Source organism: Girardinichthys multiradiatus, chromosome 6 (genome assembly GCF_021462225.1).
Source record: "Girardinichthys multiradiatus isolate DD_20200921_A chromosome 6, DD_fGirMul_XY1, whole genome shotgun sequence".
In the NCBI taxonomy this organism is placed as follows: Eukaryota; Metazoa; Chordata; class Actinopteri; order Cyprinodontiformes; family Goodeidae; genus Girardinichthys; species Girardinichthys multiradiatus.
In genome coordinates this window covers 4423127-4451126 of record NC_061799.1, presented here as the reverse complement: position 1 = coordinate 4451126, position 28000 = coordinate 4423127, and the positions used below count along the sequence as shown (strand labels likewise).

General features: G+C 39.9%; 1 protein-coding gene and 1 long non-coding RNA gene across 7 annotated transcripts in view; one reads left to right on the top strand and one right to left on the bottom strand.

The window, feature by feature from the left end:
• LOC124869671 lies at nucleotides 1–13879 on the bottom strand. Of its 2 annotated transcripts, none has more exons than XR_007038643.1 (3): nucleotides 13745–13879; nucleotides 10829–11017; nucleotides 1–458 (listed from the first exon to the last, which is right to left on the bottom strand). It is a non-coding gene; the product is annotated as an uncharacterized LOC124869671 (long non-coding RNA). The 2 variants fall into 2 exon arrangements; XR_007038642.1 differs by having other exon boundaries at nucleotides 10835–11017.
• The window catches only part of mast3a (microtubule associated serine/threonine kinase 3a), a 47679-nt gene continuing 33555 nt past the window's right edge, over nucleotides 13877–28000 (top strand). For 4 of the 5 annotated variants that reach the window (XM_047367665.1, XM_047367664.1, XM_047367662.1 and 1 more), the window contains exons 1-2: nucleotides 22858–23298; nucleotides 27805–27893. In XM_047367665.1, coding sequence (XP_047223621.1) covers nucleotides 23213–23298; nucleotides 27805–27893 — 175 coding nt within the window. In that variant the 5' untranslated portion in view covers nucleotides 22858–23212. Of the gene's footprint in view, nucleotides 14124–18909; nucleotides 18942–22857; nucleotides 23299–27804; nucleotides 27894–28000 lie in introns of those variants that run through there. The other variant, XM_047367663.1, reaches the window with a different exon arrangement.

Genomic DNA, 28000 nt, shown 5'->3' with positions numbered 1-28000 from the left:
CTGTGTTTATTTGCTTTGTGATTGTATTGTAATTGTATCTACAGCGCTTTGAGTATCTCGTTGCTGAAAAGCGCTATATAAATAAACTTACCTTACCTTACCTTAAAAGACAAGAGAGAACAAGAGGGCACGATTCAATATCTGGTGATATGCTTTTAATGGATTGTGGTTACTTATATTCAGATAAGATATCGGGTCAGAGGGTTTGACTGAGGATCCTGAAGTGGTGGAGGAGGTGAATAATATGTCCCTGTTTTTTACAAGCAGGTTGTATTTGCCCCCAATGCTGGTTGTAGGCATTGGCAGAGTGTCAGGTCAGTGCAGGTGGTTGTAGACAGAAGACCAGTGGTGAGCTCCTGTGGATGACAGTAAACATTCCAGGTAGGATTGGAGTGGCAGATGTAAGCAGGAAGTTAACAGAGCCAGAAGATCACTCCACTGGTAGCTCTGGAAGAGTCCTAGTTTGAGATGTAAGGTACAGAGAAGCACAAAAAGGTAATGATTAATACCAGTAATTACCGCATAGAAGTCAAAGTCACTGTATTGACTATGTTACTCTGTGTTACTCAAAGATCTCTGCTATGTATATATATATATATATATAAATTAGTGATGTTAAGTTATCACAAAGCATTTAACCTGAGTTTCTGCTTTTTATGAGCCTGCATCAGGAGAGGCAGTTTGAAGTAGGAAGTTTAATTAGCATATGCAAAAAATCAACTCAGCACATTAGACATGCACATACTACAAGACCAAATCTTTGATGTTACTAGATTACTAAACCAAACATCTTTCATATGTAAGAGAAAAGGATGTTTACCACGCTACCACTTGAAGATTTTCTGCAGAAAAAACATTTCAGTCCCTCTGGGGACTCATTGGCTTCTGCCTGTAAAATTATTCAAGATTTGAAAATCAAGCTTTTCTTAGACTTCTGACAGCAAAGACGATTTCCCACTTCAGCTGGAGTAATGTGGAGTGGTTTTGTGAAAAGGATAAATTATTGGAACAGCATGACAGGAAAAATCCAATGAGACACTAGGATCTTGTTGATCCTCTTATGCACCAAGTCTGAAGAGATGATGCAGGTGAGCACACAGTTCCTCAGAAGCAAACCCATTAATTGAGTGGATGGCAGTTCAGGAAGAGAGGGAGCGGGTAAAAGAAGAGAAACACAGAGCAACAGGATTGTGATAGACTCAGCTTTACACCAGTCTTCTGCTGTCACTGTTTTTCTTCCGGCAGTGTCTCAGTCTGCCCTTCATGGTTTTCTTTAACAAAAAGAGATTATTTCTTGCTCTTCTTGTAATGAAGACATTGTCTGAAAGTCTGACTAACGCCATACACTCAAACTAACCTGCTGCCAACGTAGGGCAAGCTTCAACATTCTACTGTTCCATCTGACTGTCTGTCCCTTGATTAGATTAAAGAAGAGAAGTCAGCTGCTGATGACGTGACTTTACTGTCATAGGTGATCATTCTGACTAAAGTTCTGAAAGAGAAAAACTTACACCAAGGAGGGAAAACAACAAAACACAATTATTGATTATACAGTGAGGAGAACAAGTATTTGATACACTGCTGATTTTGTAAGTTTTACCTCTTGCAAAGCATGTAAAAGTCTTTAATTTTTATCATAGGTTCTCTTCAACTGTGAGAGATGGAATCTAAAATAACAATCCAGAAAATGACATTGTGTGATTTTTAGGTAATTACCTGTATTAACTGCACCTGTTTGAACTTGCTATCTGTATAAAAGACACCTGTCCTCACACTCCGTCAAACAAACTCCAAGACCAGAGAGCTGTGTGAGGACATCAGGGATAAAATAGTAGACCTGCACAAGGCTGGGATGGGCTCCAGGAAAATAGCCAAGCAGCTTGGTGAGAAGGCAACAATTGTTGGTGCAATTATAAGAAAATGGAAGAAGTTCAAGATGAGGGTCAGTCTCCCTGCACTCAAGCCAGCACATGGAAGAAGGATGAGTACAACCCCAAGAACACCATACCTACCATGAAGCATGGAGGTGGAAACATCATTCTTTGAGGATGCTTTTTTGCAAAGGGGACAGAATGACTGCACCAAATTGAGGGAGGATGGATGGGGCCATTTATCAGGAGATCTTAGCCAACAACCTCCTTCCCTCAGTAAGGCCATTGAAGATGGGTCGTGGCTGGTTCTTCCAGCATGACAACGTCCCAAAGCACACAGCCAGGACAACTAAGAGTGGCTTTGTAAGAAGCATCTCAAGATCCTGGAGTGGCTTAGCCAGTCTCCACACCCGAACCCAATCAAAAATCTTTGGAGGGAGCTGAAAGTGACAGTAACAGCCCCAAAACCTGAAGGATCTGGAGACGATCTGTAGAGAGGAGTGGTCCAAAATCCCTGCTGCAGTATGTGCAAACCTCATCAAGAACTAGTGTATAGTGTCTGATATCTGTAATAACAGAGGTTTCTGTACCAAATATGTTTAGTTTTTCTGATTTATCAAATACTTGTTATGCAATAAAATGCTAATTACTTAAAAATAACAATGTGATTTTCTGGATTTTTGTTTTAGATTCCGTCACTCACAGTTGAAGAGTACCTATGATCAAAATTAAAGACTTCTACATGCTTTGCAAGTAGGAAAACCTGCACAATCAGCAGTGTAGCCAATACTTGTTCTCCCCACTGTAGGGGGTAAATAGTTTTGCACTATAATGTAAAAATAAAAACAAAACATGTGTTCTGTTTGGCTCCAGCCACCAGCAACCATGAACAAGATTAAGCAGGTACAGAAGATACAGGGCCTCTCAAAATTCTGCCAGCATCTTGTAATGTAAAAAAAAAAAAAAAAGATTAGAATAAATCCTTGACTTTTTCTACCTTAATGACGCATTTATCCTGTTCAATTTAAATGAACAACAATAAATATGTTAGAGGATAAATGTAAGAAATAAAAATGCAACAATAACCTTTTTGTATAAATGTACAAAACCCAAAGCTTACCATTAACTTTGGTAATTCTGATGAGCCTGAAATAAACGTCAGAATTTCCCAACATGCTTATTTGCACCATGTATCTAAAGCCATAGTTTGCTGAGACGCTACAAAGGATCGAAATTATCTTATTGCATGAAGGTGTCAGTGAAGAGCAAAGGTACAAATAAAATCCTAAGCATTGTGCATAATAAGCATAGTACAATAAAGATCATTTCATCAATAATTGGATAGAATATCAGGCAGTGACATTACAAAAAGATGTATTCAAAGAAAGACAGACTTTTTAGGGAGGCTGCCAAGAGTGACAGCAGCACTGAAGTAACTGTAGAAATGTCTGCTAAGCACTGCTAGTGTTTTATATGTGATAACTATCTTCTATATTTTACATATATCTAGATTAAGGACTAAGGTTAGAAGATAAAGGCTTTTTGTTACAATTAAAACATCGAGACCTGGTTAAAATCTCCTAAAACCTTAAGTGTTATGGTCTGATGGAAAAAAAATAACAGAGTTGGCAGTTATTGCTGAGTAAAGATGAAGCTGACAGTCTCAGACGGAGGTATGAAATTGAGCTTACGCAACCAGGTTATTGTATCTTATTACTTTTTTTTTTTTTTACTTCTGCCAGAGCTGTTTGCTTTTCAGTTAAATCATACAATATATGGTACATTATTTGTGGAAATTATTTATCACCTTTTTATGATTTTGTTATCTCGTTTCCTGATCACAGTGACTCACACTTGCAAGAACCTCAGCAGTTTGAGTAGAGTGGAATACACCTACAGTAGCCCGTTTCAAGTTAACTGAATTCTTTAAATAAGCCATAATTATTATACTTTGCAGACAGCACACTATTTACTTAGTAGTCAAAGCATTTTGTATAGTTGTCACTGAAGTTGCCCAGCTTTATGGAGATATGCAGTAAACGAATTTGGTGCTAGCAGTGTTGTCATTTTTACGTGTGGTTTCAAAGAAAAACAAGGAAGAGCTCACATCCCTGAGGCTAACATAAAAGGTCACGTGATATCACAGGAGAAGAAACCGGCTATTGTTGTTTATGGAAGAGCACATTGTTGCTGGGTGACATGCACGGATCAGTCAGCCACATTCAGCAAGCCTTCAATGCACAGTTCTTCCATTCTATTATTGCTGTTCCTACATATGCATACTGTTTTTTTTTACTTCTTTGTGATTTAATCTGCAACATAAGTAATCCACAATAAACCATATTAATATGAATTCAAAAACCTGTCTCATAATTTGTCTCGTAATCAAACAGCAAACATTTGTTTGAAGGATAATGTTTTTCAGCCTCTTGAATTTCAAGAGGAATCCGGAGATTGTTGAATATTTTTACGATCAATCAAGGAGAAATGCACTTTAGCTAAACATTGTAAGAAAAATCACTGGGAAATTATTAAAGTAATAGTTAAAGCCAAAAATGTATTCTGCTTAGAAACCGACAGCTGTCCCTGGTATTTGGGATGTCTTGGTGATTCAATTCACTTAATTTAATTTTTATAACATTAATTTACAAGAAATTTAATTTCAAGGGAATTTACAATACAAACACATCCACACACATTCAACGGTTTTTTATTGGTCTGATCTTAAATGTTGTGTTTTCATTAGCTGTAAGCAGAACACCATCTTAATTAACAGACATGAAGGCTTGAAAACATCACTCTGTGTGAACTGAGTTAAATTATATTTTCAATAATATTCTAATTTATTAAATTAGTCTGTACATTCCTTCTTTTTCGTAGTTAATGAAACACTTTTTTTAAGTATTCAGCTCACAAAAGCTTAGACAAGGCATTGTCATATTATGCTGGTTTTGGGTCCCAGGTGCAGAGCAGAACGAGGGAGCTGCATGGTGAGTAGAAGAGTTGTTTTAATAATAATAAACAAGAGACTTACAGAAAGATTACTGGGTAGTTTTCAGAAGGAACCAGTGGGGAACAATGACAATAAGGAAATATAGGTACTGAGGGAGAGAGGAGAATGGACCAATGGACCAAGGCAGCTGATCAGAGGGGAATCAAGAACAGCTGGTGGAACAGGGAGATAGAAGGACACTAAGGGAAGGCAGCTAATTACACTGATGAGCAGAAAGTCTAGGGAGGTAACTGAAAACATCTAAGTGAAGTGAAATAAGAAAACAACAACACTACCAAAAGAACATAAACAGGGAGCAAACAGATCTACTAGAAAATACAAACTAAAACATCTAACATAGGAATCCAGGGAATAAACAAACAAACAAACACCTAACACCATAATGAATGTAATAAACCTCAATGAACTGAAATAAAGCAAGTGAAGAACTTGGAGAGAGCGCAGAGAAAGTAAACAGAACTCAAAACCCCAAACAGGCAGATTATGACAAGCACGGCTGTGCAGGTCTTTGTGCCAGTGTCAGTTAGGTTAAATGGTTACACTTTAATCTCAACAATGCCACTGTTTTCTTATTTCGACTTTATTGTTGATATACTTTTTCTACTTTTTCTTGTTATTACCTTTGCAAAGGAGGTCATGTTTATATTGGTGTTTGTCTGTTCAGCTGTCTGTTTGCAAAATATCTCAAAAAGTTATTTGTAGTTGGATGACATTTTTAGAAAATGTGCATATTAGGACAAGAACCAGATGATTAATCTTTGGTGGTGATGTGGAGCGGCATCTGGATCCAGGACTTTTTTGAAGGATTCTTTATCATTGCTAGAGCATAGTGGGACAACTTGGAATTCTCACATGGCTCTTCACCCTGTCAGCAGCTGATATACAGGGGCGAGAGTTCATCCACAGTATGAATCATCAGTATAGAAAAAAGGTGACCTGCGTCCATGACTCTATTGCATTGGCAGAGGTCTGCACTCTATGAGTGCTTTTCTAGTTTTATTGTTTTGTCATCACTATAACTTTTATCTTACAACTGATAATCATCAAAAAAACTTCAACCTCATTTTTTTTCTTCAAGTGATCCTAGTACTACTAGTACTACTGAACCTTAATATTTTGAGTAACAGTCTCTCCTCATCCTGAATGAAAATGTGGTGACAATGGACAGTTAACTGCATCGAGTCTATAGCACGTATGCCCACCTGAATTCAGAACTGGATGATGCAATTAAAAAAATCAGACAAACGTAGCAGAGCTCATGATGCAAACAAAACATTTATCATAACCAAATCTGACCAGGGCTGGCTGTGCTGGTCCTGACCCAGTTGGGCAAGGTTTCTTAATATGTTCACTTGTTTTTTTCTCTCTCGGAATGAGTGGAAACCCAGCTCAGTGGACAATATGCAGATGAGGAAATGAATAGAGCAACAATTAGAAGCAGATTTGGAATAATGTCAGAGATACGTCATGTTTAAAAATGTCAATAAAACTCACGGCTGAGTTTTTTTAACATTAAAGACTGCAAAAATACTTTAACTCTATTGAATAAAAAAGACAGGTTGACATTCAAAGTTTAACTAATTAATCAGAACTGAAATTTTAAATATATAAAACAATAAAACATGATCATTCATATAAGGTACATATTGATATATATTGATAGGTATTTGGACAGTCTTAAAATCCACAAACAATTAGATGCATTAGAAAGCACAACCAATCAAACTGGCTCCTCCTTCCTGACTCTGCTGAGTCAGTAATGAAATGTTGTTTTCTGACACCACTGCCAGACAGAATGACATTGTCTGAGAAATTAACTTTTCGTTTCCTCTGAGGTGAACACAAAGGGCTGCACCTCAGCAGACCCATCTGGGAAACTCCTGAAGTTTGCAGATGACACCACTGTCATTGTTCTGATCCATGACAATGATGGGTTTGCATACAGACAGGAGGTGGATCGGCTGGTCCACTGGTGCAGTGAGATCCACCTGGAGTTTTACTCGCTTAAAACAGTAAACATGATGGCGGAGTTCCAGACAACCCCCCCCCCCCCCCCCCCCCCCCACACTGCCTCCCCTCAACAGCCTCAACAACACTGTGTCTGCTGTGGATCACTTCCGGTTCCTAGGAACCACCATTTCTTGAAACCTCACACATAGACAGTTTCTGCTGGTCCTTGTTGCACACATTGTCTAAGTCCAGAAGTAGAAACAGGGGCTGCTGGTCATCTTCTACAATGCCATCATTCAGTCTGTCCTGTCTTTGTCCGTCTCAGTGTGGTTTGGCTCATCCACCAAACAGGACAGGTCCAGACTGCAACGAACAATCAGGTCTGCAGAAAGAATCATCAGGGCTGATCTTCCCTCTAACCAGGACTTATACAGGTCTAGGGTCATGAAAAGGGCATCTAACATCTCTGCAGACCCCACACACTCTGCACACAAACTGTTTAGACTTTTACCTTCAGGTGGCGATACAGAGCCCTGTCTGCTCAAACCAACCGCCACAGAGACAGTTTCTTCCCCCAGGCTGTTTCTCTGATGAACACAATGTACTGTTGGGTAGTCCGCTACTCTGCTGTGAAACAAATTAAGTTTATTTGCTCTATTACAACCTGCCTTTCTTTTTTTCTCTTTATGTAAAAAATGGCGAATAAAGCTAATTTTGATTTTAGTCATTTATTTATTGTTTTTTTAAAATAAATAATAAGAGGTAATATAATGTCATGGTCAAACTATTTAATTTTGCTTGTTTAGTTACATATAAGACATTCGTAGGTGTTTTACGCAAAACAATTTAGCCGGGAAACTTTAAAAGTGATATTATTAGTGCTGTAATAATGTTAGATTAGTTCTGATTGGACTGGATAAAAATAAAATCAAGTAGCAGCCAAAAAGCTAGTTGTTCAAGCACAGTGATGTAGGCTTTAAAAAGAAACTAAAGAGTCCCCACATCACCAGGGGACCCCCAAGAACCCCCCACTTCTCACACAGAATCATTTTAAAATTACTAATTTGTAGTTATGTTTATGAAGTATAAGCATACTTTATATGTTGCCTAAAAGGTGTATAAATAATATATTTTTACAGGTCTCATTTTGTGCACATTGTCCCTGCTATTCACTCAATAAATGGCATTTTTTAAATGTATTCTTGTAGCCAACCAATTCAACTGGCCCTACTTTCCTGACTCACCTAGGTTTAGATTGAAATGTTGTACTCTGGACATAAATGCAAGATTAACTGAGTAAATCAGAGAAACTCCCTTTTCTTGCAATTAAATTATTGCTATTTATTTATTGCATTGCTTAGATTGAATAACTTGATGGTCAAGCAAAAATCATTCTCTCAGTAAGTCAATTAAATGGTTGACTTGCGATCAAACCTGACCTGAATGAGGCCCATTCAGAACCTCCAGTTAAACCCATCAGCCACCACAACACCCCTGACCTCCCTTTTATATGATCCATACAGGAGATTTTATTTTACATTTTTTATTTTTTTATTGATTAAAACTTGTACAGTTACCTATTGAAACTAATTTGACTATCATAATATCTCTACCACTTATCCTTGCAGGGTCTGGGGCCTAGCTCTAGTGGTCATCGGGCAAGAGGCGGGGTACAGCCTGGACAGGTCGCCTGTCCATCACAAGGCAGCACAGAGACATGCAGGACAAACAACCACACACGTACGCACGCACACACACACACACACACACACACACACACACCCACCCGAGGACAATTACCTGAAGACAACCCATGCATGCGGAAGAAAATGCACATTTCATGCAGAAAGACCCCAGGCCAGGATTCAAACTCAGTACCTTCTTGGTGCAAGGCAACAGTGCTACCACCCTGCAGCCCATATCATAATGTGCTTTGCTTAATAATATATTAAATTATTCTGTAAATGTCTCCTGAGCTTAGAAGATTACACAGTGTGAGAAAGAATAAGCTTAGGCAGCCATGGAAAAAACCTCTCATTTGATGATTTATTTACAAATCCTGTCCATAAAATATTTTCTGATTTCAAACACAACAAAATAATTAAATTAGTTTTTAACTATGTGCATTTGTCACATTTGTATTAGGTTCTAAGGTTCACTTTTATCTCAGGGTGGCCCTGCTTATTAGCAAACTATGAAACTGAGGACTATTTAATGCACAACACACAAACAAGCCAGCTCCCCACAATTTGAATTAGATATTATGTCACAGGAAACAACAGTGGCCGGTTTTTATGATAGGCTTGGAAATGAGGCCTAAAATTAAATTCTGCCTGGGGCACCAAACGATTTTGGGCTGGCTCTGTCTCTGAATTTACCTGACAAGTTGAAACTTGGATCTTGGAATGACACCCAACCCAGCCTTACCATCTTCCACTTTCCAGTTGGAAAACCAGTGGGATGTGTTAATTGCTGGGGTCAGTAAAAAGCATCTGATTTGCCTTGCAAGCCGCAGCCCGGATCTGGGAACGAAGTCACACCCGAGTTGAGCGCACTCTGGGTGCAACTCAGAAAACCAGTGGGATTTGTTCAGTCTTTTGTGGTTCATCAGGGCTACAAATTGCAACTTATTATTACATTTATTTATTTATGTGTATTTTATTTAGTTGCTTCATTCATTTCACCCTTATTCTTATATTTTCATCAAAAGTGTTTAAAAAGATTGTCCTGCGATGGATTGGCGACCTGTCCAGGGTGTACCTGCCTCTCGCCAGTTGTTTGCTGGCCCACTATGGAATCAGCGGTATAGAAGATGAATGAATGAATGAATGAATGTTTAAAAAGGAGGAGGATAAACTATTAACTTATACATTTCAACCCATAAAATGACTTAATTTCACTGCAATTTTTTAACACCATTTCAATTCAATATTTTGTTTTCATTTGAAAAAATATAAATAACAGTATTTGTATGTTTTTGCAGCACCATTACTGTCCTTGGATTAAAAAACTCCTTTTTATCTACATTTTTTAAATGTGTTTGTATAAATCTGTAAACAGATGTATGCATTTTTTTACCTTTGCTTACATTCATCTGTGTGACTACTCTATAAATGTACAAATATAGTTTACAAGGTTGTGCAGACTGTTCCCCTCCCAAATTATAACCACCATTTCTCTCTGAAACAGTTTTTTGCATATTTTGTGGAAGTAAATTATTTCTTGCTTTAACATGTATTTGTATTGTTCCGAAATGATTAGGTTGTGACTTGTTCCATGGACAATGACAATGACTCCGGGGCACAAAGTCCAGGCCAACTTTCCTCTTTCATGCGTGGTTTCCAACAGATTTCTGCTACCTGCGCAACCCCTTCTCTTTTCCAATGGTTATAATCAGTCTGACAGAGAGAGGTACCCCCAATCATTGTGGTTTTTAGTATAACAATGGCCACCAATGGGCTCTAGATGGACAAACTTTATCAGTTTATCAATACCCCTACACATAGCCCATTCTAAAATGGCCAAACTAACACTCAGTAGTTTATTCTAACCTCGCAAACAACCTCGCACCATTCCAAATCCTTTGTGAAGTGCCTTCAGACGACATGTGTTGTAAATTGGCGCTAAATTGTAAATAAAACTGAAACTGAATTGAATTGAATTTTGTGTTTAAAGATCATACCAAGGAACTTAATTTATGTTCATTTTTTCTATGTTTAATTATCAATACTTACTTCAACTTCAGTATTTATCTTACGATTTCCACATTAAATGAATTTTATTTAACTTTAAAGGCATTTCATAATATTAAACCCATTTAGACTGTATTTATCATTTTTGACCATTTTCCAAACACTTCTGCAATTCCACACAAGAACAGAAAACATTTGTGTCACTATCAAAAACATAAATGTTAATTCCTCCTACACTCTACATGCCACTAATTATCACAATGAACATCAACGGCATCCATTTTTTTATCAATACATCATACGTTTACCAAACCAGCTGATGTTAATGCTGTCAGTCTCTCTATTTCACCAGTCTCAGCAGAGATGCCCAGACTTCCCTCTCCCCAGACACCTCCTCCAGCTCCTCTGGGGGAAGTCTGAAGTGTTCCAAGGCCAGTCTAGAGACATAGCCTCTCCAGCTTGTCCCTGGGCCTCCTTCTAGTGAGACGGGCCTGTAGGGAGGGGGAAAGAGAGACAGCAGAACTTGATGATGTTCCTTTTAAAGCAAAAAGAGAGCATCTAAAAACTACAGTAAATACAGAAATGGAGACAGCGACTCCATGCAAGAGCAATGGCATGTACAATGGTTTTATTTGCATATGTTCAGCATTCGCGAGTGTAATTTAAAAGAGTAGTTATACAATGTGTATTTAGTTTGTTTCTGCAAACATATAAATAATGTTTATACGGTACGTTCTTCATCTTCACCGCCATAGTTGTTGCTTCTATTGTCTTCAGCTCTGACCCATCCACAGGTGACGTTACAATTCGTGCATAAGAACCAAGTATTCTGCGGTGCCCGAGTTGAACCAGAGATTGTGCTCTAGAACCTCTTTTCGTGGGTGGGAACACACGGGAACCAAACCGGTTGGTGAAAAAGGGGTATAAAGGAGTACCTGGCTACCCTGCAGAGGAAGCTCATTTCAGCCGCTTTGAATCTGGGATCTCATTCTTTCGGTCATGACTCAAAGTTCATGTCCATAGGTGAGAGTAGGAATGTACACCAACCGATAAATTGAGAACATCAGTTTTCAGTCCACCTTTCTCTTCACCACTTGAGGCAGGAACTCCCCTCCAACCAGCAGAGGGCAAGCCACCCTGTTCTGGTGGAGAACCATGGCCTCGGACTTGGTGGAGCTGATCCTCATCCCCACCACTTTGCACTCAACTGCGAACCGCCCCAGTGCATGGTGTAGGTCCAACATGCACTGGAAACATGTCCGACTAAATGCAAACCAAACTCCTGTTCTGCATGTCTTTTATTGGTAAATTACTTACAGTCCTTGGTGCTTACTTAGGTGCTACATGTTAAGAATGTTTAAGAAACTATAATCTGGAACAGTAGTGCCCAAGTTGAGAGGTACCATCCTCCAACTTTTAGATGCTTCCCTTCTCCAACACACCTGAATCAAATGACTGAATTCCATTTATGCCATTCCGCTCTACAGAGGTCTGGTAAAAAGCCATTCATTAGATGCAGGTGTGTTGGAGAAGAAATGCTTCTAAAAGTTGCAGTTTGGAAGCAGAATGGTAGCTCTGGACAACTGGACTTGGGCACCTCTGGGGTAATTGTTTAATGGCAGATGGCAACAAACATAACGGTGCATTACCGATCCAGCATTATAATTATATGTTTACCCTGCAGAAAAAACATTCAAATCATCCAAACAACCAAAACAATTGTAGTTACTAACCAGTTTCTAAAAGATTTAAGATATTAAATACTTAGTACCCTTTCCAAACAAAAACAATTTCACTAAGGTTGAGAACTTTGCTTTTTAAATGTTCTATTTCTTAGCTGTATCTTTGATAGGGAACATGTTCCACTGATTTTTTTTTCCCTCTTGGCAGAACTCATGTAGACCTGTGCAGTAAAGTTTTATTAAATCTGATTTAGTCTGCTATTTCTGGTAAAATGTTTAAATTTACAGCATGAAATGTTCATGATATCATCTGGTTCACTCTATAGGGTCTCTGAAATGATGATGCAATATGCTTCTATGAGTAATGTGACACATATAATGTAAATGTACAATAACCCATTACAATAAGAAACCCAACACGGCTGGTGTTGAAGCACCTGAAAGACATCACAGGCCCCCTGCCTGACCCCATGCAGTTTGCTTACCGAGCAAACAGGTCGGCAGATGATGCTGTTAACTTAGGTCTACACTTCATCCTGCAACACCTCAACCGTCCGCCAAAACGTACGCCAGGATCCTGTTTATAGACTTCAGCTTGGCCTTCAACACCATCATACCAGGCATCCTCCACCAGAAGCTCACCCAGCTCAGCGTCCCAGCTTGTCATTGGTCTGATCCAGGATGGTGATGAGTCTGCATACTGTCAGGAGGTGGATCGGCTGGTACACTGGTGTTGTCAGAACTACCTTGAACTCAACCCACTCAAGACTGTGGAAATGGTGTTGGACTTTCGGAGAACACCACCCCCATACACCCCCCTCACTGTCCTCAACACCACCATGTCAGTTGTGGACCACTTCAGGTTCCTAGGAACCACCATCTCTGAGGACCTGAGATGGTCTTCACACATAGACACTGTTTGAAAGAAGGCCCAGCAGAGACTGTACTTCCAGAGGCAACTCAAGAAGTAAAACCTTCCACAGGAGCTGTTGGTCATCTTCTACACTGCCATAATTCAGTATGTCCTGTCTTCATCCATCTCAGTGTGGTTTGGCTCATCCACAAAACAGGACAGGTCCAGACTGCAACAAATAATTAGGTCTGCAGAGAGAATAATCAGGGCTGACCTTCCCTCCATCCAGGACTTATACAGGTCTAGGGTCAGAAAAAGAGCTGGAAAAATCTCTGCAGACCCCACACACCCTGCACATAAACTGTTCAGAGATTTACCTTCAGGCCGCCGCTACAGAGCACTGTTTACTAAAACCAGCCGCCACAGAGACCGTTTCTTCCCCCAGGCTGTTTCTCTGTTGAACGTTCAATAGAGTACAAAACAACTGCATACTGAAGTCCCAAATGCACCTTTGTATATGTGTATAGTTGTATATATGTATATTTAAGGACATAAAGATATATGCATAATATATCTTATAACGCATTAAAAAAGAAATAGAGAGCAAAGTGTACCGGAGTCAAATTCCTTATTTGCATGTACGAACTTGGCAATAAAGCTGATTCTGTGTTTTAGCCTCCCACCTGTTGTCTTTTGCCCTTTAGGGTTTGTTCGCTCGTTTATTGAGGTCAGCCCCGCCCCACAATCCTCTTCCGTTTCCCCCGGTTTGTTCCATCCGTGTGATCAACTAATTGAGGAGAACATCTTGCTGTGTCGTGGCTGTGTAGAGCAGCTCGTCTCCACGGGGAGGGTGAAGAGGAGGAGGATATAGTAGCAGCTACTGGTGGTACTGGAGCTTGTAGTGGCCGAGCAACAGCAGCAGCGACAAGGGGACTGCAGACTCCGAGCTTCCGTGGAGAGGAAGGAGCGCAGTATGGGCTGACTCACTGAACGAGCGGCTGGGTGTCTTTTTGTTCTTCGGTGATGGATGAGCCGAACATCCTGAGACGCCGCGGGCTGCAGGTAAACACAGGCTCAGTCCGGTTCGGTTTGGTTGTTTCCAGGCAGACAGAATTATTTTGGTTACTATGCTGAGCCATCTGCTCTGCTCTGGGTGTAGCAGCTCGTTTCTGCTTTTTACTCTGCAGCTCAGTAGCTCACTGACAGTTTATTATTAGATAGTGATAATAGTGCGTGACATCTTTCAGAAATGGCAATTATAGTGGCAGAACCAGTTTATCTGTACTGTTTATGGGAACAAAGTAACAGTGCATCAATGGCTCCACAGTCTAAATAGAGTAAATAATGAAACTGATCAGTCAGGTCTGATAATACTGCCTGATTTCTTTCTTTCGTTCTTCTAATTTTTTTCCTTGACGCTTTTGAATGGTGTTGTTGCCTTGGTAATGAGGACAAAAAAGCGCAAGGATCCCTGAAGGGGATTGATTGAACAATCCCTTTTATCCTTTCTCTGGGTGCCATGTTTATCAGGAATCATTCCAATTGGGACTCCCTTTCTCCTCCTATATTAACGTACATGGAAGATGCATTAATTAACGGTCTGTTCTAAAGAAGGAATATGGCTCTGTGATGAAATGCTGTCCGAAACTGGGTTTTCCCCATCATTAACTGCAAAGATTCATGGTATTTAGATTAGGTACAGCTTTGCCTGCTCCTGATTAAATTGGTTGGTAGTTTGAGTACAAACATTGTCTTTATGCAGAAATATCTTAAATTAAATGTTTTCACCCACTGTGAAATGGTTTAGTCACAAAGAAAATTAAATGTGTTCAAATAGCCTTAAACTGCTTTTGCTACACATCTCTTCAAAACTACTAAAGAGCCACAGTTGAGGCTTATTTAATGTGTTTGGGCTCAAATGCAGTAAGCGATGGAGTATGAAGGATTTGTATTCATGCCACAAATGGCTACAAGGCCCACTTGTTCTGCAATAAACTGGGTTGTGTTGTAGCAAATGATATTTATGTTGCAACGGAGAGAAAACAAGCGGGAATGACAAAAAGCAACTGTCTTGACAAACAAGTTTAATCTGAGCTTTTTTATGTCCTCAGCTCAAGTTTTATTTTTAATGCAAACTTATTCAAATAGGCTTATGGATCAAAACATAGAAACATAGCAAACAAAATAAAGATGGCATAAATATCAATAAACAAAAGAAAATATGAATAATAGAAATAAAACGACATTTAAAATGTTGACCATTAAATTAATTGGAAACAAAGTGATGGGAGATTGTTTACAGCCAACACTTAAACCTGCTAAATCTGCTGGGTAGAGGTTGAATATACTGAATTCAGTTAAGCTATTTGTACAGCACTGCAACCAACGTACAACTGTCATTCCCATTCAGTTGAAAGAGTTCAGTATGATTATTAAAAGACGTCCATCTACAAAAACTAGGAGGGTGTCCTGAATTACAAACTTACTGCAGTTTCCCACCCTGAGCAAGCACAAGGTGACAGGGGAGAGGAATGACCTCCTTTAACCATGAAAAAACCTCCAGCAGACCCAGGCACAGGGTGTGCGGCCATCTATCCATATGCATTGATTAAAACATTGTAGCTACTTTTTATGTAAGAATGGAATTGATTTGTTTGTGGTACATGTTAATTTGAGTAAGGCTGCCTGCAAAATTTTAGAAACATGCAATGGCATTATTATTGTTGAATATTGCTATGTGTTATAATTTAGCATCTCGGCCACTAAATTCTAAATCGTGTGCACATCTGGGGCAGGGAGAGTCCATCCAACTGACTGGATTTATAATTGGCATGCAGAGCATGAATGCTCTGCATTTGGAATGTAACAGTCCATCAGAAATTGTGTCAAAGAAGTTCATTGTGCAAAATTGCGCAGATTAGCTGCAGATTAGTATAATTATTAATTAGTATAATTTCAATCCAGGATTCGGCCAAAATACAAAGCAAAGACAGCAGCTGCAGCAACACTGTGCAGGTGTAAACAGAGTGAAATCACTATACAGGTCCTTCTCAAAATATTAACATATTGTGATAAAGTTAATTATTTTCCATAATGTAATGATGAAAATTTAACATTCATATATTTTAGATTCATTGCACACTAACTGAAATATTTCAGGTCTTTTATTGTCTTAATACGGATGATTTTGGCGTACAGCTCATGAAAACCCACAATTCCTATCTCACAAAATTAGCATATCATTAAAAGGGTCTCTAAACGAGCTATGAACCTAATCATCTGAATCAACGAGTTAACTCTAAACACCTGCAAAAGATTCCTGAGGCCTTTAAAACTCCCAGCCTGGTTCATCACTCAAAACCCCAATCATGGGTAAGACTGCCGACCTGACTGCTGTCCAGAAGGCCACTATTGACACCCTCAAGCAAGAGGGTAAGACACAGAAAGAAATTTCTGAACGAATAGGCTGTTCCCAGAGTGCTGTATCAAGGCACCTCAGTGGGAAGTCTGTGGGAAGGAAAAAGTGTGGCAGAAAACGCTGCACAACGAGAAGAAGTCACCGGACCCTGAGGAAGATTGTGGAGACGGGCCGATTCCAGACCTTGGGGGACCTGCGGAAGCAGTGGACTGAGTCTGGAGTAGAAACATCCAGAGCCACCGTGCACAGGCGTGTGCAGGAAATGGGCTACAGGTGCCGCATTCCCCAGGTCAAGCCACTTTTGAACCAGAAACCGCGGCAGAAGCGCCTGTCCTGGGCTACAGAGAAGCAGCACTGGACTGTTGCTCAGTGGTCCAAAGTACTTTTGTCGGATGAAAGCAAATTCTGCATGTCATTCGGAAATCAAGGTGCCAGAGTCTGGAGGAAGACTGGGGAGAAGGAAATGCCAAAATGCCAGAAGTCCAGTGTCAAGTACCCACAGTCAGTGATGGTCTGGGTGCCGTGTCAGCTGCTGGTGTTGGTCCACTGTGTTTTCAAGGGCAGGGTCAATGCAGCTAGCTATCAGGAGATTTTGGAGCACTTCATGCTTCCATCTGCTGAAAAGCTTTATGGAGATGAATATTTCATTTTTCAGCACGACCTGGCACCTGCTCAGTGCCAAAACCACTGGTAAATGGTTTACTGACCATGGTATCACTGTGCTCAATTGGCCTGCCAACTCTCCTGACCTGAACCCCATAGAGAATCTGTGGGATATTGTGAAGAGAACGTTGAGAGACTCAAGACCCAACACTCTGGATGAGCTAAAGGCCGCTATCGAAGCATCCTGGGCCTCCATAAGACCTCAGCAGTGCCACAAGCTGATTGCCTCCATGCCTCGCCGCATTGAAGCAGTCATTTCTGCAAAAGGATTCCCGACCAAGTATTGAGTGCATAACTGTACATGATTGTTTGAAGGTTGACGTTTTTTGTATTAAAAACACTTTTCTTTTATTGGTCGGATGAATTATGCTAATTTTGTGAGATAGGAATTTTGGATTTTCATGAGCTGTATGCCAGAATCATCCGTATTAAGACAATAAAAGACCTGAAATATTTCAGTTAGTGTGCAATGAATCAAAAATATATGAATGTTAAATTTTCATCATTACATTATGGAAAATAATTAACTTTATCACAATATGCTAATATTTTGAGAAGGACCTGTATGTCTTCAATGTCTTCACAATGACACAGTCAGTAAATAGACATTTTTGACTTTCAATCTTTCATGGATAATTTGGATTCAAAATTATTTGGGTATTGTCATATTTCACTGCAGGAATGTCTCATAGAAAACTGGCTGTGTTCTGATATTATGAAAATTGTGTCATTCTGAGTAGCACTATTTGATTCCCATCCTAAAACACACGTGTTGTTTTTAAAGTGTATGTCTACAAAGGCCTGACCTCTTAAGAGCATGAGAAGAAGAAATCTGACTGACCCGAAGGACACAAAGTTTAAAAAACGTTTTGAAAATATAAAGAAGCCCTGAAAGTCATCAGTAAAAACTTTGAAATCAAGTCTGAAATGTCCAAAGAGCCAGTGGAGAAGAGAACAGAGGAGATTTGTTGTGTGTGTTTGGATCTATAGAAAGCCTGTTTCACCTTTTTTTGAGAGGCAAAACAACTCAAAATGATATACATTTTGCAATCTAATTATTTTCACATTGAGTTATACATTTCTTGACTTGTAAGCAAATCAACTTTGTTCATCATTATAAACAAGTATGTTCGCATCTATCTAATCAGAAGATGTAATCATTTTAACATGTATTACCATGTCAAGAGAATCTTTCACTCAGCATAACGCACCCCTCTTTGCTCAACATACCCATAAAACCAGATATCTACGTATGCTGTTAAATTACATAACCTGTTTTCACAGTTATAATTACCAAAAGTATTTATATTCATAAATGCTCACATGCACCTTTTTCAGTTCTGCCTAAAAGATTTCTGAGAATTGTTTTGTGCTCTAGCATCATCTTCCCCGCTGATGTCTTTAAAAGTTGCATTAGTATTTTAGCATATTGTTCTTTCCACATGATTTTGTGAAGTGCAGCTGTTATTCCTGCAGTAAAATACCCCGACAACAAGATGATGATCCCATCACTTGATGTCAGACATGGCAGTCTCAGTGAATGTGGACCTCTGAATATGGGGAAAGTAATAGTCTCTTCATTCTGACATTTAGTAAATTGTTTTATCACACAGTGAGGGGAAAAGTTATTTTATACATGGTTTGTAAATATCAGCTTTCAACTGTAGCTATATATTGTTGCAAGTATTTATGAACTGTTCCTTTGTTCCTTTTCTTCTAGAAAATATTAACTTTACCTTTTTTGTCTTATTTTTATCATTATTCCAGAAAGAGCTGAGCCTTCCACGGAGAGGAAATGTGTAAGTATTGTTTTTTTTCTTCTCCTGTGCACTCTGTCAGCCTCTGATTCCCTTTCTGCCCCACTCAAACCAGATCAGCCAGATCACTATCACCTGTCAGCTTTGTTGGTCTCACTCGCAGCAGTATTTGTTTACGTGACCCTCTCTGGTGAGGCAGAATTGTCTGACTGTGCCTGAAAGATGGGGTGGTCTTACTGCCCAGACAGGTTTCTGTATACAGGAAAAAATGAGAACAGAAGATCTATACTTCCTGCAGGGTAGAGCTCAGTATACAGGGATTGGACAATGAAACTGAAACACCTGGTTTTAGACCACAATAATTTATTAGTATGATGTAGGGCCTCCCTTTGCGGCCAATACAGCATTGATTTGTCTTGGGAATGACATGTACAAGTCCTGCACTGTGGTCAGAGGGATTTTAAGCCATTCTTAAGTATTGGGCCAAGGGAATGCCATGATATGGCAGCCCAAACCATCACTGATCCACCCCCATGCTTCACTCTGGGCATGCAACAGTCTGGGTGGTACGCTTCTTTGGGGCTTCTCCACACCGTAACTCCCGGATGTGGGGAAAACAATAAAGGTGGACTCATCAGAGAACAATACATGTTTCACATTGTCCACAGCCCAAGATTTGCACTCCTTGCACCATTGAAACCGATGTTTGGCATTGGCATGAGTGACCAAAGGTTTGGCTATAGCAGCCCGGCCGTGTATATTGACCCTGTGGAGCTCCCGACGGACAGTTCTGGTGGAAACAGGAGAGTTGAGGTGCACATTTAATTCTGCCGTGATTTAGGCAGCCGTGGTTTTATGTTTTTTGGATACAATCCGGGTTAGCACCCGAACATCCCTTTCAGACAGCTTCCTCTTGCGTCCACAGTTGGATGTGGTTCGTCCTTCTTGGTGGTATGCTGACATTACCCTGGATACCGTGGCTCTTGATACATCACAAAGACTTGCTGTCTTGGTCACAGATGCGCCAGCAAGACGTGCACCAACAATTTGTCCTCTTTTGAACTCTGGTATGTCACCCATAATGTTGTGTGCATTTCAATATTTTGAGCAAAACTGTGCTCTTACCCTGTTAATTGAACCTTCACACTCTGCTCTTACTGGTGCAATGTGCAATCAATGAAGACTGGCTACCAGGCTGGTCCAATTTAGCCATGAAACCTCCCACACTAAAATGACAAGTTTCATTGTCCAACCCCTGTATGTTAGTAAGTCCATTGTTCTGTTTTGCTAAAAATCTATCGTTTGATAACTAAACCAGCTTTAACCCTTTTAGTATTTGGACATGGTATGCAATTCCATTCATCAGGTGTGGGTTTCCCCAAGGCTGCTCCTTGCCAGAGTTCAGCTTTGCGTGTTACAACAATGATACATGTAAACAGTATGACAAAAGTTACATGTGAATTTGTTGCTTAGCCAGAAAAACTTGCATGAGCTGCCTCTAACTTGCTCAGAGGATCTCCCTCTGTTTTCAGGAGTTTAACATGGGCGTTTGTACTGTTCTTATGACTGATTAGAAATATTGCATTTATAGGATACAAGCAGCAGATTTACATATTAAAATGAATTATGTAAACTGTTAATCCTTTGCTCTTGCTGTGTCACAAAACAAGCAAAATCTATATTTGATGGCTTCAAGAAGAAGGTAGTCTAGAACATTCTGTTTAATGTATACTTTTATATTTTGATTCATTGTGATTTAAAGGCTGAATTAAGTCTGGGGTAATTAAAAAAAAAAAATTCAGGGTCTTTACTGTCAGCCAGGCTTAGTTATTGATGTTTTTTCTTGTTATAACCCCCAGCTTAAATGGAAGAGGATTCATTGTTTTCACATATTTTACTACTAAAAACATAAGAAGCTTTGTGTGCACTTTTATTTAGCCCTCTATACTCTAATACTATCTAAATCAACGTGAGTGCAACCAACAAAGATCAGAAGTCACTTAATTTGTAAATGGACTCGACTTGTGTGTAATTTAATCCCATTATAAATCCGGCTGTTCTGTGAAAGCCTCAGAGGTTTGTTGGAGAACAGTAGGGAACAAACAGTATCATGAAGACCAAGGAACACAGCAGCCAGCTCAGGGAGAAGATAGTGGAGAAGTTTAAAGCAGCATTAAGTTACAAAACAATATCCCTAGCTTTTAAACATCTCAGAGGTCTGTTCCGTTCAATAATGCCTATCTCCATCAGTCACTGGGCAAGTTGCTAGTCAGTCTTCAATTTAGTTTTATTTTTGTAGTACCAATTCACAACACATGTTGTCTCAGGGCACAAAACAAAGTCAATTCAATTGAATCATACAGATTTCAAGTCGGGTACATAGATTACAATTAATCCTGACTATCAAACAAGGCAGTTGGATTCAGTTTATTGTTCAAATTGGTTAAAAGTTTTCTAAGGAAACCCAGCAGATTGCATCGAGTCAGTGACTCGCAGCATTCACTCTTCCTGAATGGGCATGTAGCGACAGTCACTTGCATTGACTTTACAGCAATCCCTCATACTGAGCATGCATGTAGCGACAGTGGAGAGGAAAAACTCCCTTTTAACAGGAAGAAACCTCCAGCAGAATCAGGCTCAGTGTGAATGGCCATCTGCCACGACCGACTGGGGATTGAGAGAACAGAGCAGAGACACAAAAAGAATACAGAAGCACTGATCCAGGACTACTTTCTATGGGAAAGAAAAGTGAAACATTACTGGTTGTAGCTCCTTTAGATGCTTCATCTAGGAGAGAAAGACAGCTAAGCAGATGAATCTTGAGCCAGTTTTCAAGTCTAGAGTATGAAAGAGAGCACATACAGTTAGTCACAGTAGAAGCTCAGCCAGTAGCTATGTCTAGGAGAGAGACAGGGTTAAACACTGAAAGACTGGGCCAGCTGTATCATCTGTAAAAGGAGAGCATTATGTTGTTGGCAGCAGCAGCTCGGCAGATGCCCCCCTCCAGGAAGGTGCTACAGCTAAACACAGCCAGGTCAGATGTAGCTTTTATTGAGAGAGTCTTCAATCCAAACACCTGAAAATGTAAAGGGTATGAACATGCACAACATTATGTGTAGCAGAAAATTAAAACTGCACACCATCCTAAGCACCTTCTCATGGTGAAGCATAGTGGTGACAGCATTTTGCTGTAAGGGATGTTTTTCTTCAGCAGGCACAGTGGAGCTGATTAGAATTGATGGGAATGATTGAGTCAAAGGTCAGACATAAATCCAATTTCGAGTCTTTAGCCAGGCTTTATATTGATTTAACATGTCTATCCAATGTGACTGGATTTAGACTATTTTGAAAGGAATGGGCAAAATGTTCTGTTGCTAGATGGAGAAAGCTGATGCTTACCCTAGACCTGCAGCTATAATTGCTGCAAAAGTTGGTTCTACGGCACTGAGGGGTACCCAATGTATATGCATGCAATACTTTTTAGATTTGTAAAGAATTTTTAATATAATTTCCCTTTTTCTAATTATTCAATACTTTGTTTTTGTCAACAACAGAACATCAAGAACACTTTAGAAATAGTGGGTTTATGATGAGGGAATGTATAGTTTTGCAAGGGGCTTTATATATATGATAAAATGTTATACACGTTAGTCTTTAAGGACAGACATTTTTGATGCATAGACGTATGCATTTTATGCAGATAAAATGATAAAACTTTCAGTGTTTTTGGACATTTAAAGAGTAGACATCTTTAAATTGTATACGTTTTCTCGACACTATTTAAACAACCAAAATGTGTGGGATGGAAAAAATCGTATACTACAAAGTTCCAAAGCAATTGTTTGCTTGATTAACATTATGTGAAATGCTGGAGAGTCCAGTTTTTCAAACCGCTCCTGAAAGCACCACTAGTCCCGCCTCCGCGTCCTGCTGGTTCTCGCTGCTGCGCAGTTCAGAGGACGTTGCTGCTGAAGGAAAGTTTGTGTCCCTCTCGGAGGTGACGGACATACCTCTGTAAGATGTTGCATTTCTCGCACAGAGGACAGACGTCGCGTTATTGAGATTCTGCTCATAAAAAGAAAACGGAACTGAATGGACATGTCGGTTCAAGTCCCTCTGCCCAGCCGAGCTGCCCTGCCGCGGGTTTGGGGTCAGTTTGTCCCGGAGCTGAATGGAGTTTCCGCAGTCGGATTCTGCATATCGGCCTAACCACCGCCAACAACACATCCACAGGGAGTTAAACATGATGCTTCCACTTTAATGAGAGGACACCGATTCTCGCATTTCCACTGGCTTTATCTGTGACCACCAATATGTCCGACCAAAGCTATTACTGGACCGTTCTGCCCAGCTACAAAACCAGCTTTGTGACTGGAGCAATGATGAGAAGGTCGAAAAGGTAACAATCGAATGGTGATTGTGAATATATACGTAGTTTGTCTGGAGATCTGTGGTGCTGTGTACACCCCGAACAAGCCAATTGTTGAACGTTTAGCTGATTCACAGCGTGCTAACGCAGCATTTCTTCGGCGTTTTCTGTAGTTGTCAAATGGACGTTTTTTGATAGCCCTTCAGTGTCGGTTACGTCCGCCCTAGATCTTGTTTCCGACGGAGAAACGTGGCCTGTTCAGACGTGTGTGTGTGTGTGTGTGTGTGTGTTTCTCCATGTGTAGCCCAGGCGGACTGCATTGTCTGCTGCCAGCTGTCGCATAAAGCGACACCGAGACCGAGAGCTGGTCGATACTCTGAGCTTATGTGGTTATGGGAATTGTAGTTTAGCTGTTAAATGTCAGGTAATGAGATCAACCTTACCAGTCTAGCCCGTAAATCCCGACGGACCTGCCTGCCTTTGTCAACTAGAGATGTCACAGAGGACTTATCGGGGGTCTTCTTTATTATCCTCGATATGTTCAATTAGATTTCTTCTTTCTCTGTTTTAATATTGAATTTCCTGTTATAGTGGCCTTGAAAGCCACTAGATTCCATGAACCAATGCAAATAGGATTTTCTTTCATTCATCTAATAACCTGCAGATAATAGAGCTCTTTACCTCAAGCAGACCTAAAGCTCAGTTAAATATGCTTATTTTTCTTTCAAACCACCTAAGCTCACTTTAAATATATATTCTCACCAACATGCCATGGTCATAGTTTTCGGTTTGTATTGCTTGTGTCTTATAAATATTATCGTTCAAGAAAAATCCTGCCCTCCCAGAAACAAACATACACATACAGGCCTCCGATGACATCATGTCAGGTATAAGGCAGATAATGAGTTCTTTGAGTGTGTCCTCTGGTTTCCATTGTGATTTCTTTTTTATTTGCATGTTTCTACTGAAAAGCGTGTTTTTACTTGTCATGCATGGATACAGCAAAATATTTAAGTCATATGTGGGAAGGCTGGGTGGATTTGTGAAGGGGGCCAGGGTAGACTGAACAGATTTAATTTCATCAAAGATCTTTACCAATCATTTAAAGCCAAGTTGTTATAAAAATGATATGATCTGGTCACAGTTATTAATTATTATGATTTTCAATTCCTGTTGTTTCCTGGAGAATTGCTGCTGTGGACATTGACCCCTAGGTAGGCTCATCTATGAGGCCAGTTAGCCCCACCAGGCATGTATCTGCAGTACAGCCTATAGCATCGCTATCACTCCATATAACAGAAGGGAGTAGTAATAAAAATGTCCTATTTCTCAACTATATGTTGCTTGGGTATGCTAAAGTTCAGACTGCATACACGACCACTGTATTGGATAGCACATCACTATTTAAAGTGATACAGTCGTAATTTACTGGTTCTACTAATGTCTCTGGAAACAATCGGACAGAAAATTCAAACGGGAATAAAAAAGTTAAAAGTTCAAGTTTGACCGGCAATCATTGTGTTATGAGCCATTTGCTTCATCTTCATGGTCCACAGCAGCATCTATCATTGCTTGGGGGGTCATCTGAGTCGAGGATAAACCCCTTAACTCAAATCTAACTTGAATAGCGCAGAATCCATTTTAACATTTGTACGAAGTTGCTTGTCCACCATAATGTTAACCCCTGCTGGCTGATCAGCATGATTGTTGTGCCTCTTGTGATGTCATGAAACCAATACAAAAGTTACCATTTGTTTCTTTGATGCATTTAAAAAAGTTTTTTTATTTTTTTATTTTTTATTTTATGAAATGTTGAAGTGCAATTCTATAGTTCATTATTCAGCTGTTTCCATGGTCCATGTGCATTTCTTTGTTAGTGAAAAAGATAGACCACTGGAGGATCTCTTTAATGTTAAAGGCCTATTTACAAGGACCCAACAAACCACTGTTGGGTCCAAATACAAGCAGATCTATAAGTGCTACAGGAGATCCTTCCTGCCCACAGCCATCAGCCTCTACAACGGCTCTTTGAAGAAACCTTCCTAATTATGGAAGCAAATCATTACCATATTTCAAATGAAAAAGTATTTCCAGAAATGCTTTTTCATTTTAAGAATGTAGCTGCATTATTTGACCCATAAATAAAATTAGTAATCAATCATCCTATTTGCATTTTCTTCTTCACGACTCCACATTTTATGCCATAATCAAAAAGAAAACAAAGCAGACATTGCTTTTTCGTTTTCGTGGTCTGCCCGCAAAGTACTGCCCAGAACTCGAAAACGAAAAAGCATTCCGAGCAGCGGGCGCAGAAGAGTGACGTCAGCAGCCGCTCTTCCTCAGCTCCCTGCTGACCGAGCTACCCATCTTGTTCGGTAGGGGGCGCTGTGAACGTCTGCATTGCATTACATTGCAAACGTGCCGAGAAATTGATTGAATTGCAGCAGGACCGAGCTCAATTTGTGGCAGTGGCAGGCAGAACTGGTAGTTCCGGTGGCAGGCTGTGGCATCCTCATGGCAGCCTTATGGCCTGGGACATCCAGCGTGTTTTTAAGCATTTATTTCTAATTTTCTGTGAGTGACAATTCAGAATAGCTGCTCGTGCTCTTTAATAGACCGGCTGTTTGTGCAATAAATCTTCGTCATCCTTTCAACACGTCACACATACACATAGTGCTATTTATTTTCCATGTCAAGTAAATATAATCACCTTATGTTATTAAATAATAATTAATAATGAAATCATTATTTAAAGGTAACAGGCTATAACAATAATGACAACACATTTGCCGATAATCAGCATTAGCTTCCACAAAAACAGCGGCAACGGCATTGGCAAGCTTTTACGGCCGGTCTGGCACCTTCTGGCATCCTCGCAGAATGCCCTGCCACCCTGCGGCAGGCTGTGGCGGTTCCGGTGGCAGGCTGTGGCGGAACTGCCAGTTCTGCCTGCCACTGCCACAAATTGAGCTCGGCCCTGCTGCAATTCAATCAATTTCTCGGCACGTTTGCAATGTAATGCAATGCAGACGTGCACAGCGCCCCCTACCGAACAAGATGGGTAGCTCGGTCAGCAGGGAGCTGAGGAAGAGCAGCTGCTGACGTCACTCTGCTGCGCCCGCTGCTCGGAATGCTTTTTCGTTTTCGAGTTCTGGGCAGTACTTTGCGGGCTGACCACGAAAACGAAAAAGCAATGTCTGCTTTGTTTTCTTTTTGATTATGGCATAAAATGTGCAGTCGTGAAGAAGAAAATGCAAATAGGATGATTGATTACTAATTTTATTTATGGGTCAAATATTGCAGCCACATTCTTAAAATGAAAAAGCATTTCTGGAAATACTTTTTCATTTTAAAATTTTACATTTCAAATTGAATTTTGGTATCTATTTGCTGGGGTACATTTTGAAAAATAAATCTCAAATGTCTTTTTCTTTTTCATTTTAATTAAGTGAAAGAATGAGCAGTCTTGAAGAAGAAAATTAAAATGCAAATAGGATTATTGATAACTAATTTAATTTATGAGTCAAATAATGTAGCCACATTCTTAAAATAAAAAAGCATTTCTGGAAATACTTCTTCATTTGAAATATGGTAATGATTTGCTTCCATACATAATGAGCCACAACAACATTTAATTTCCCTTTGGGATTAATAAAGTATTTTTGAATGGTCATGGTGTGATACAGCAGTGCTTCTTGTGCACATTCTTGTCGGTGTTTCTTTGTTAGGACAGACTGTTTTGTCTGATAAGAACAAAAAATGGCACATCTTAGACAAACTCGGACACATTATTGACTCTCTGGTTGCTCTGCATTTCTTTACCCCCTTTTTCAACCTTTTTGGGTTCCAGGCCACATAAATCGCACAATCTGCTTCGGCACCGACCCATAAACGTTGGGGCCCCGTTATCATCTCATCGCCTCAATCATTTTAGGTTGCTGCCAGGGTGAAAGGCAGACATTATTGCCAGGGTAAGGAGCAGGAAGCATCATGGAATTACATTCAGCCTCTTGCAGTCAGATGAGGACTGTTAAAACGGAGAGCTAATCCAGATTTTTCGCCAAGCGTTAGAAAGCCTGCAGGCAGAGCATGCTGCAGAGTCATGCAGGAAGTGGACAAAGCAACTTTTGATCTTAAGGTTACCAGGTTAGGATTTTAATCTGGGTTACTCACACAAAAATAAACAACACTGTTTTGATAGCATACTCCTTTACTAGTTAGTTATTGATGTTTTTTTCCCAGATATCCATTTTATAATCATGTTTGTAAAAAAAAGAAAAACACTGTTTCATCCACTCTTTTTAAAGGCTTAACTGGGGCCCATTAAAACATATGATTGTTTGTTCTCCAGTTATGTATGTCTATAAATGTTATTACAGGTGTTGTAAAAATTATTGGTGCCTCCCTTATCACCATAACTCACTTAAGTTCATAGGTTGACAGTGTTTTATTTTGCAGCGCTGATAACAGACGGGTGCGCAACACGTGCTTGTTGTTGATCATCCGTGTAAATGTGTTCCCTGCTCTCTCTCTCAGTTCCCGTAACAACAAGAGAAGGAGTTTGGCAGTCGGGACTCCGTCTCCCACACTGTCACGACCTCTTTCACCTCTTCATCTTGCAACAGGTACTGGTTCCTCTACTGGCCCTGTGTGTGTTAATGTTTGGCAGACTGAAATGAATAGATTGAGGTGTTAGTTTGTGCTGGTGCATAGATGTTCCCTCAGCTCTTTT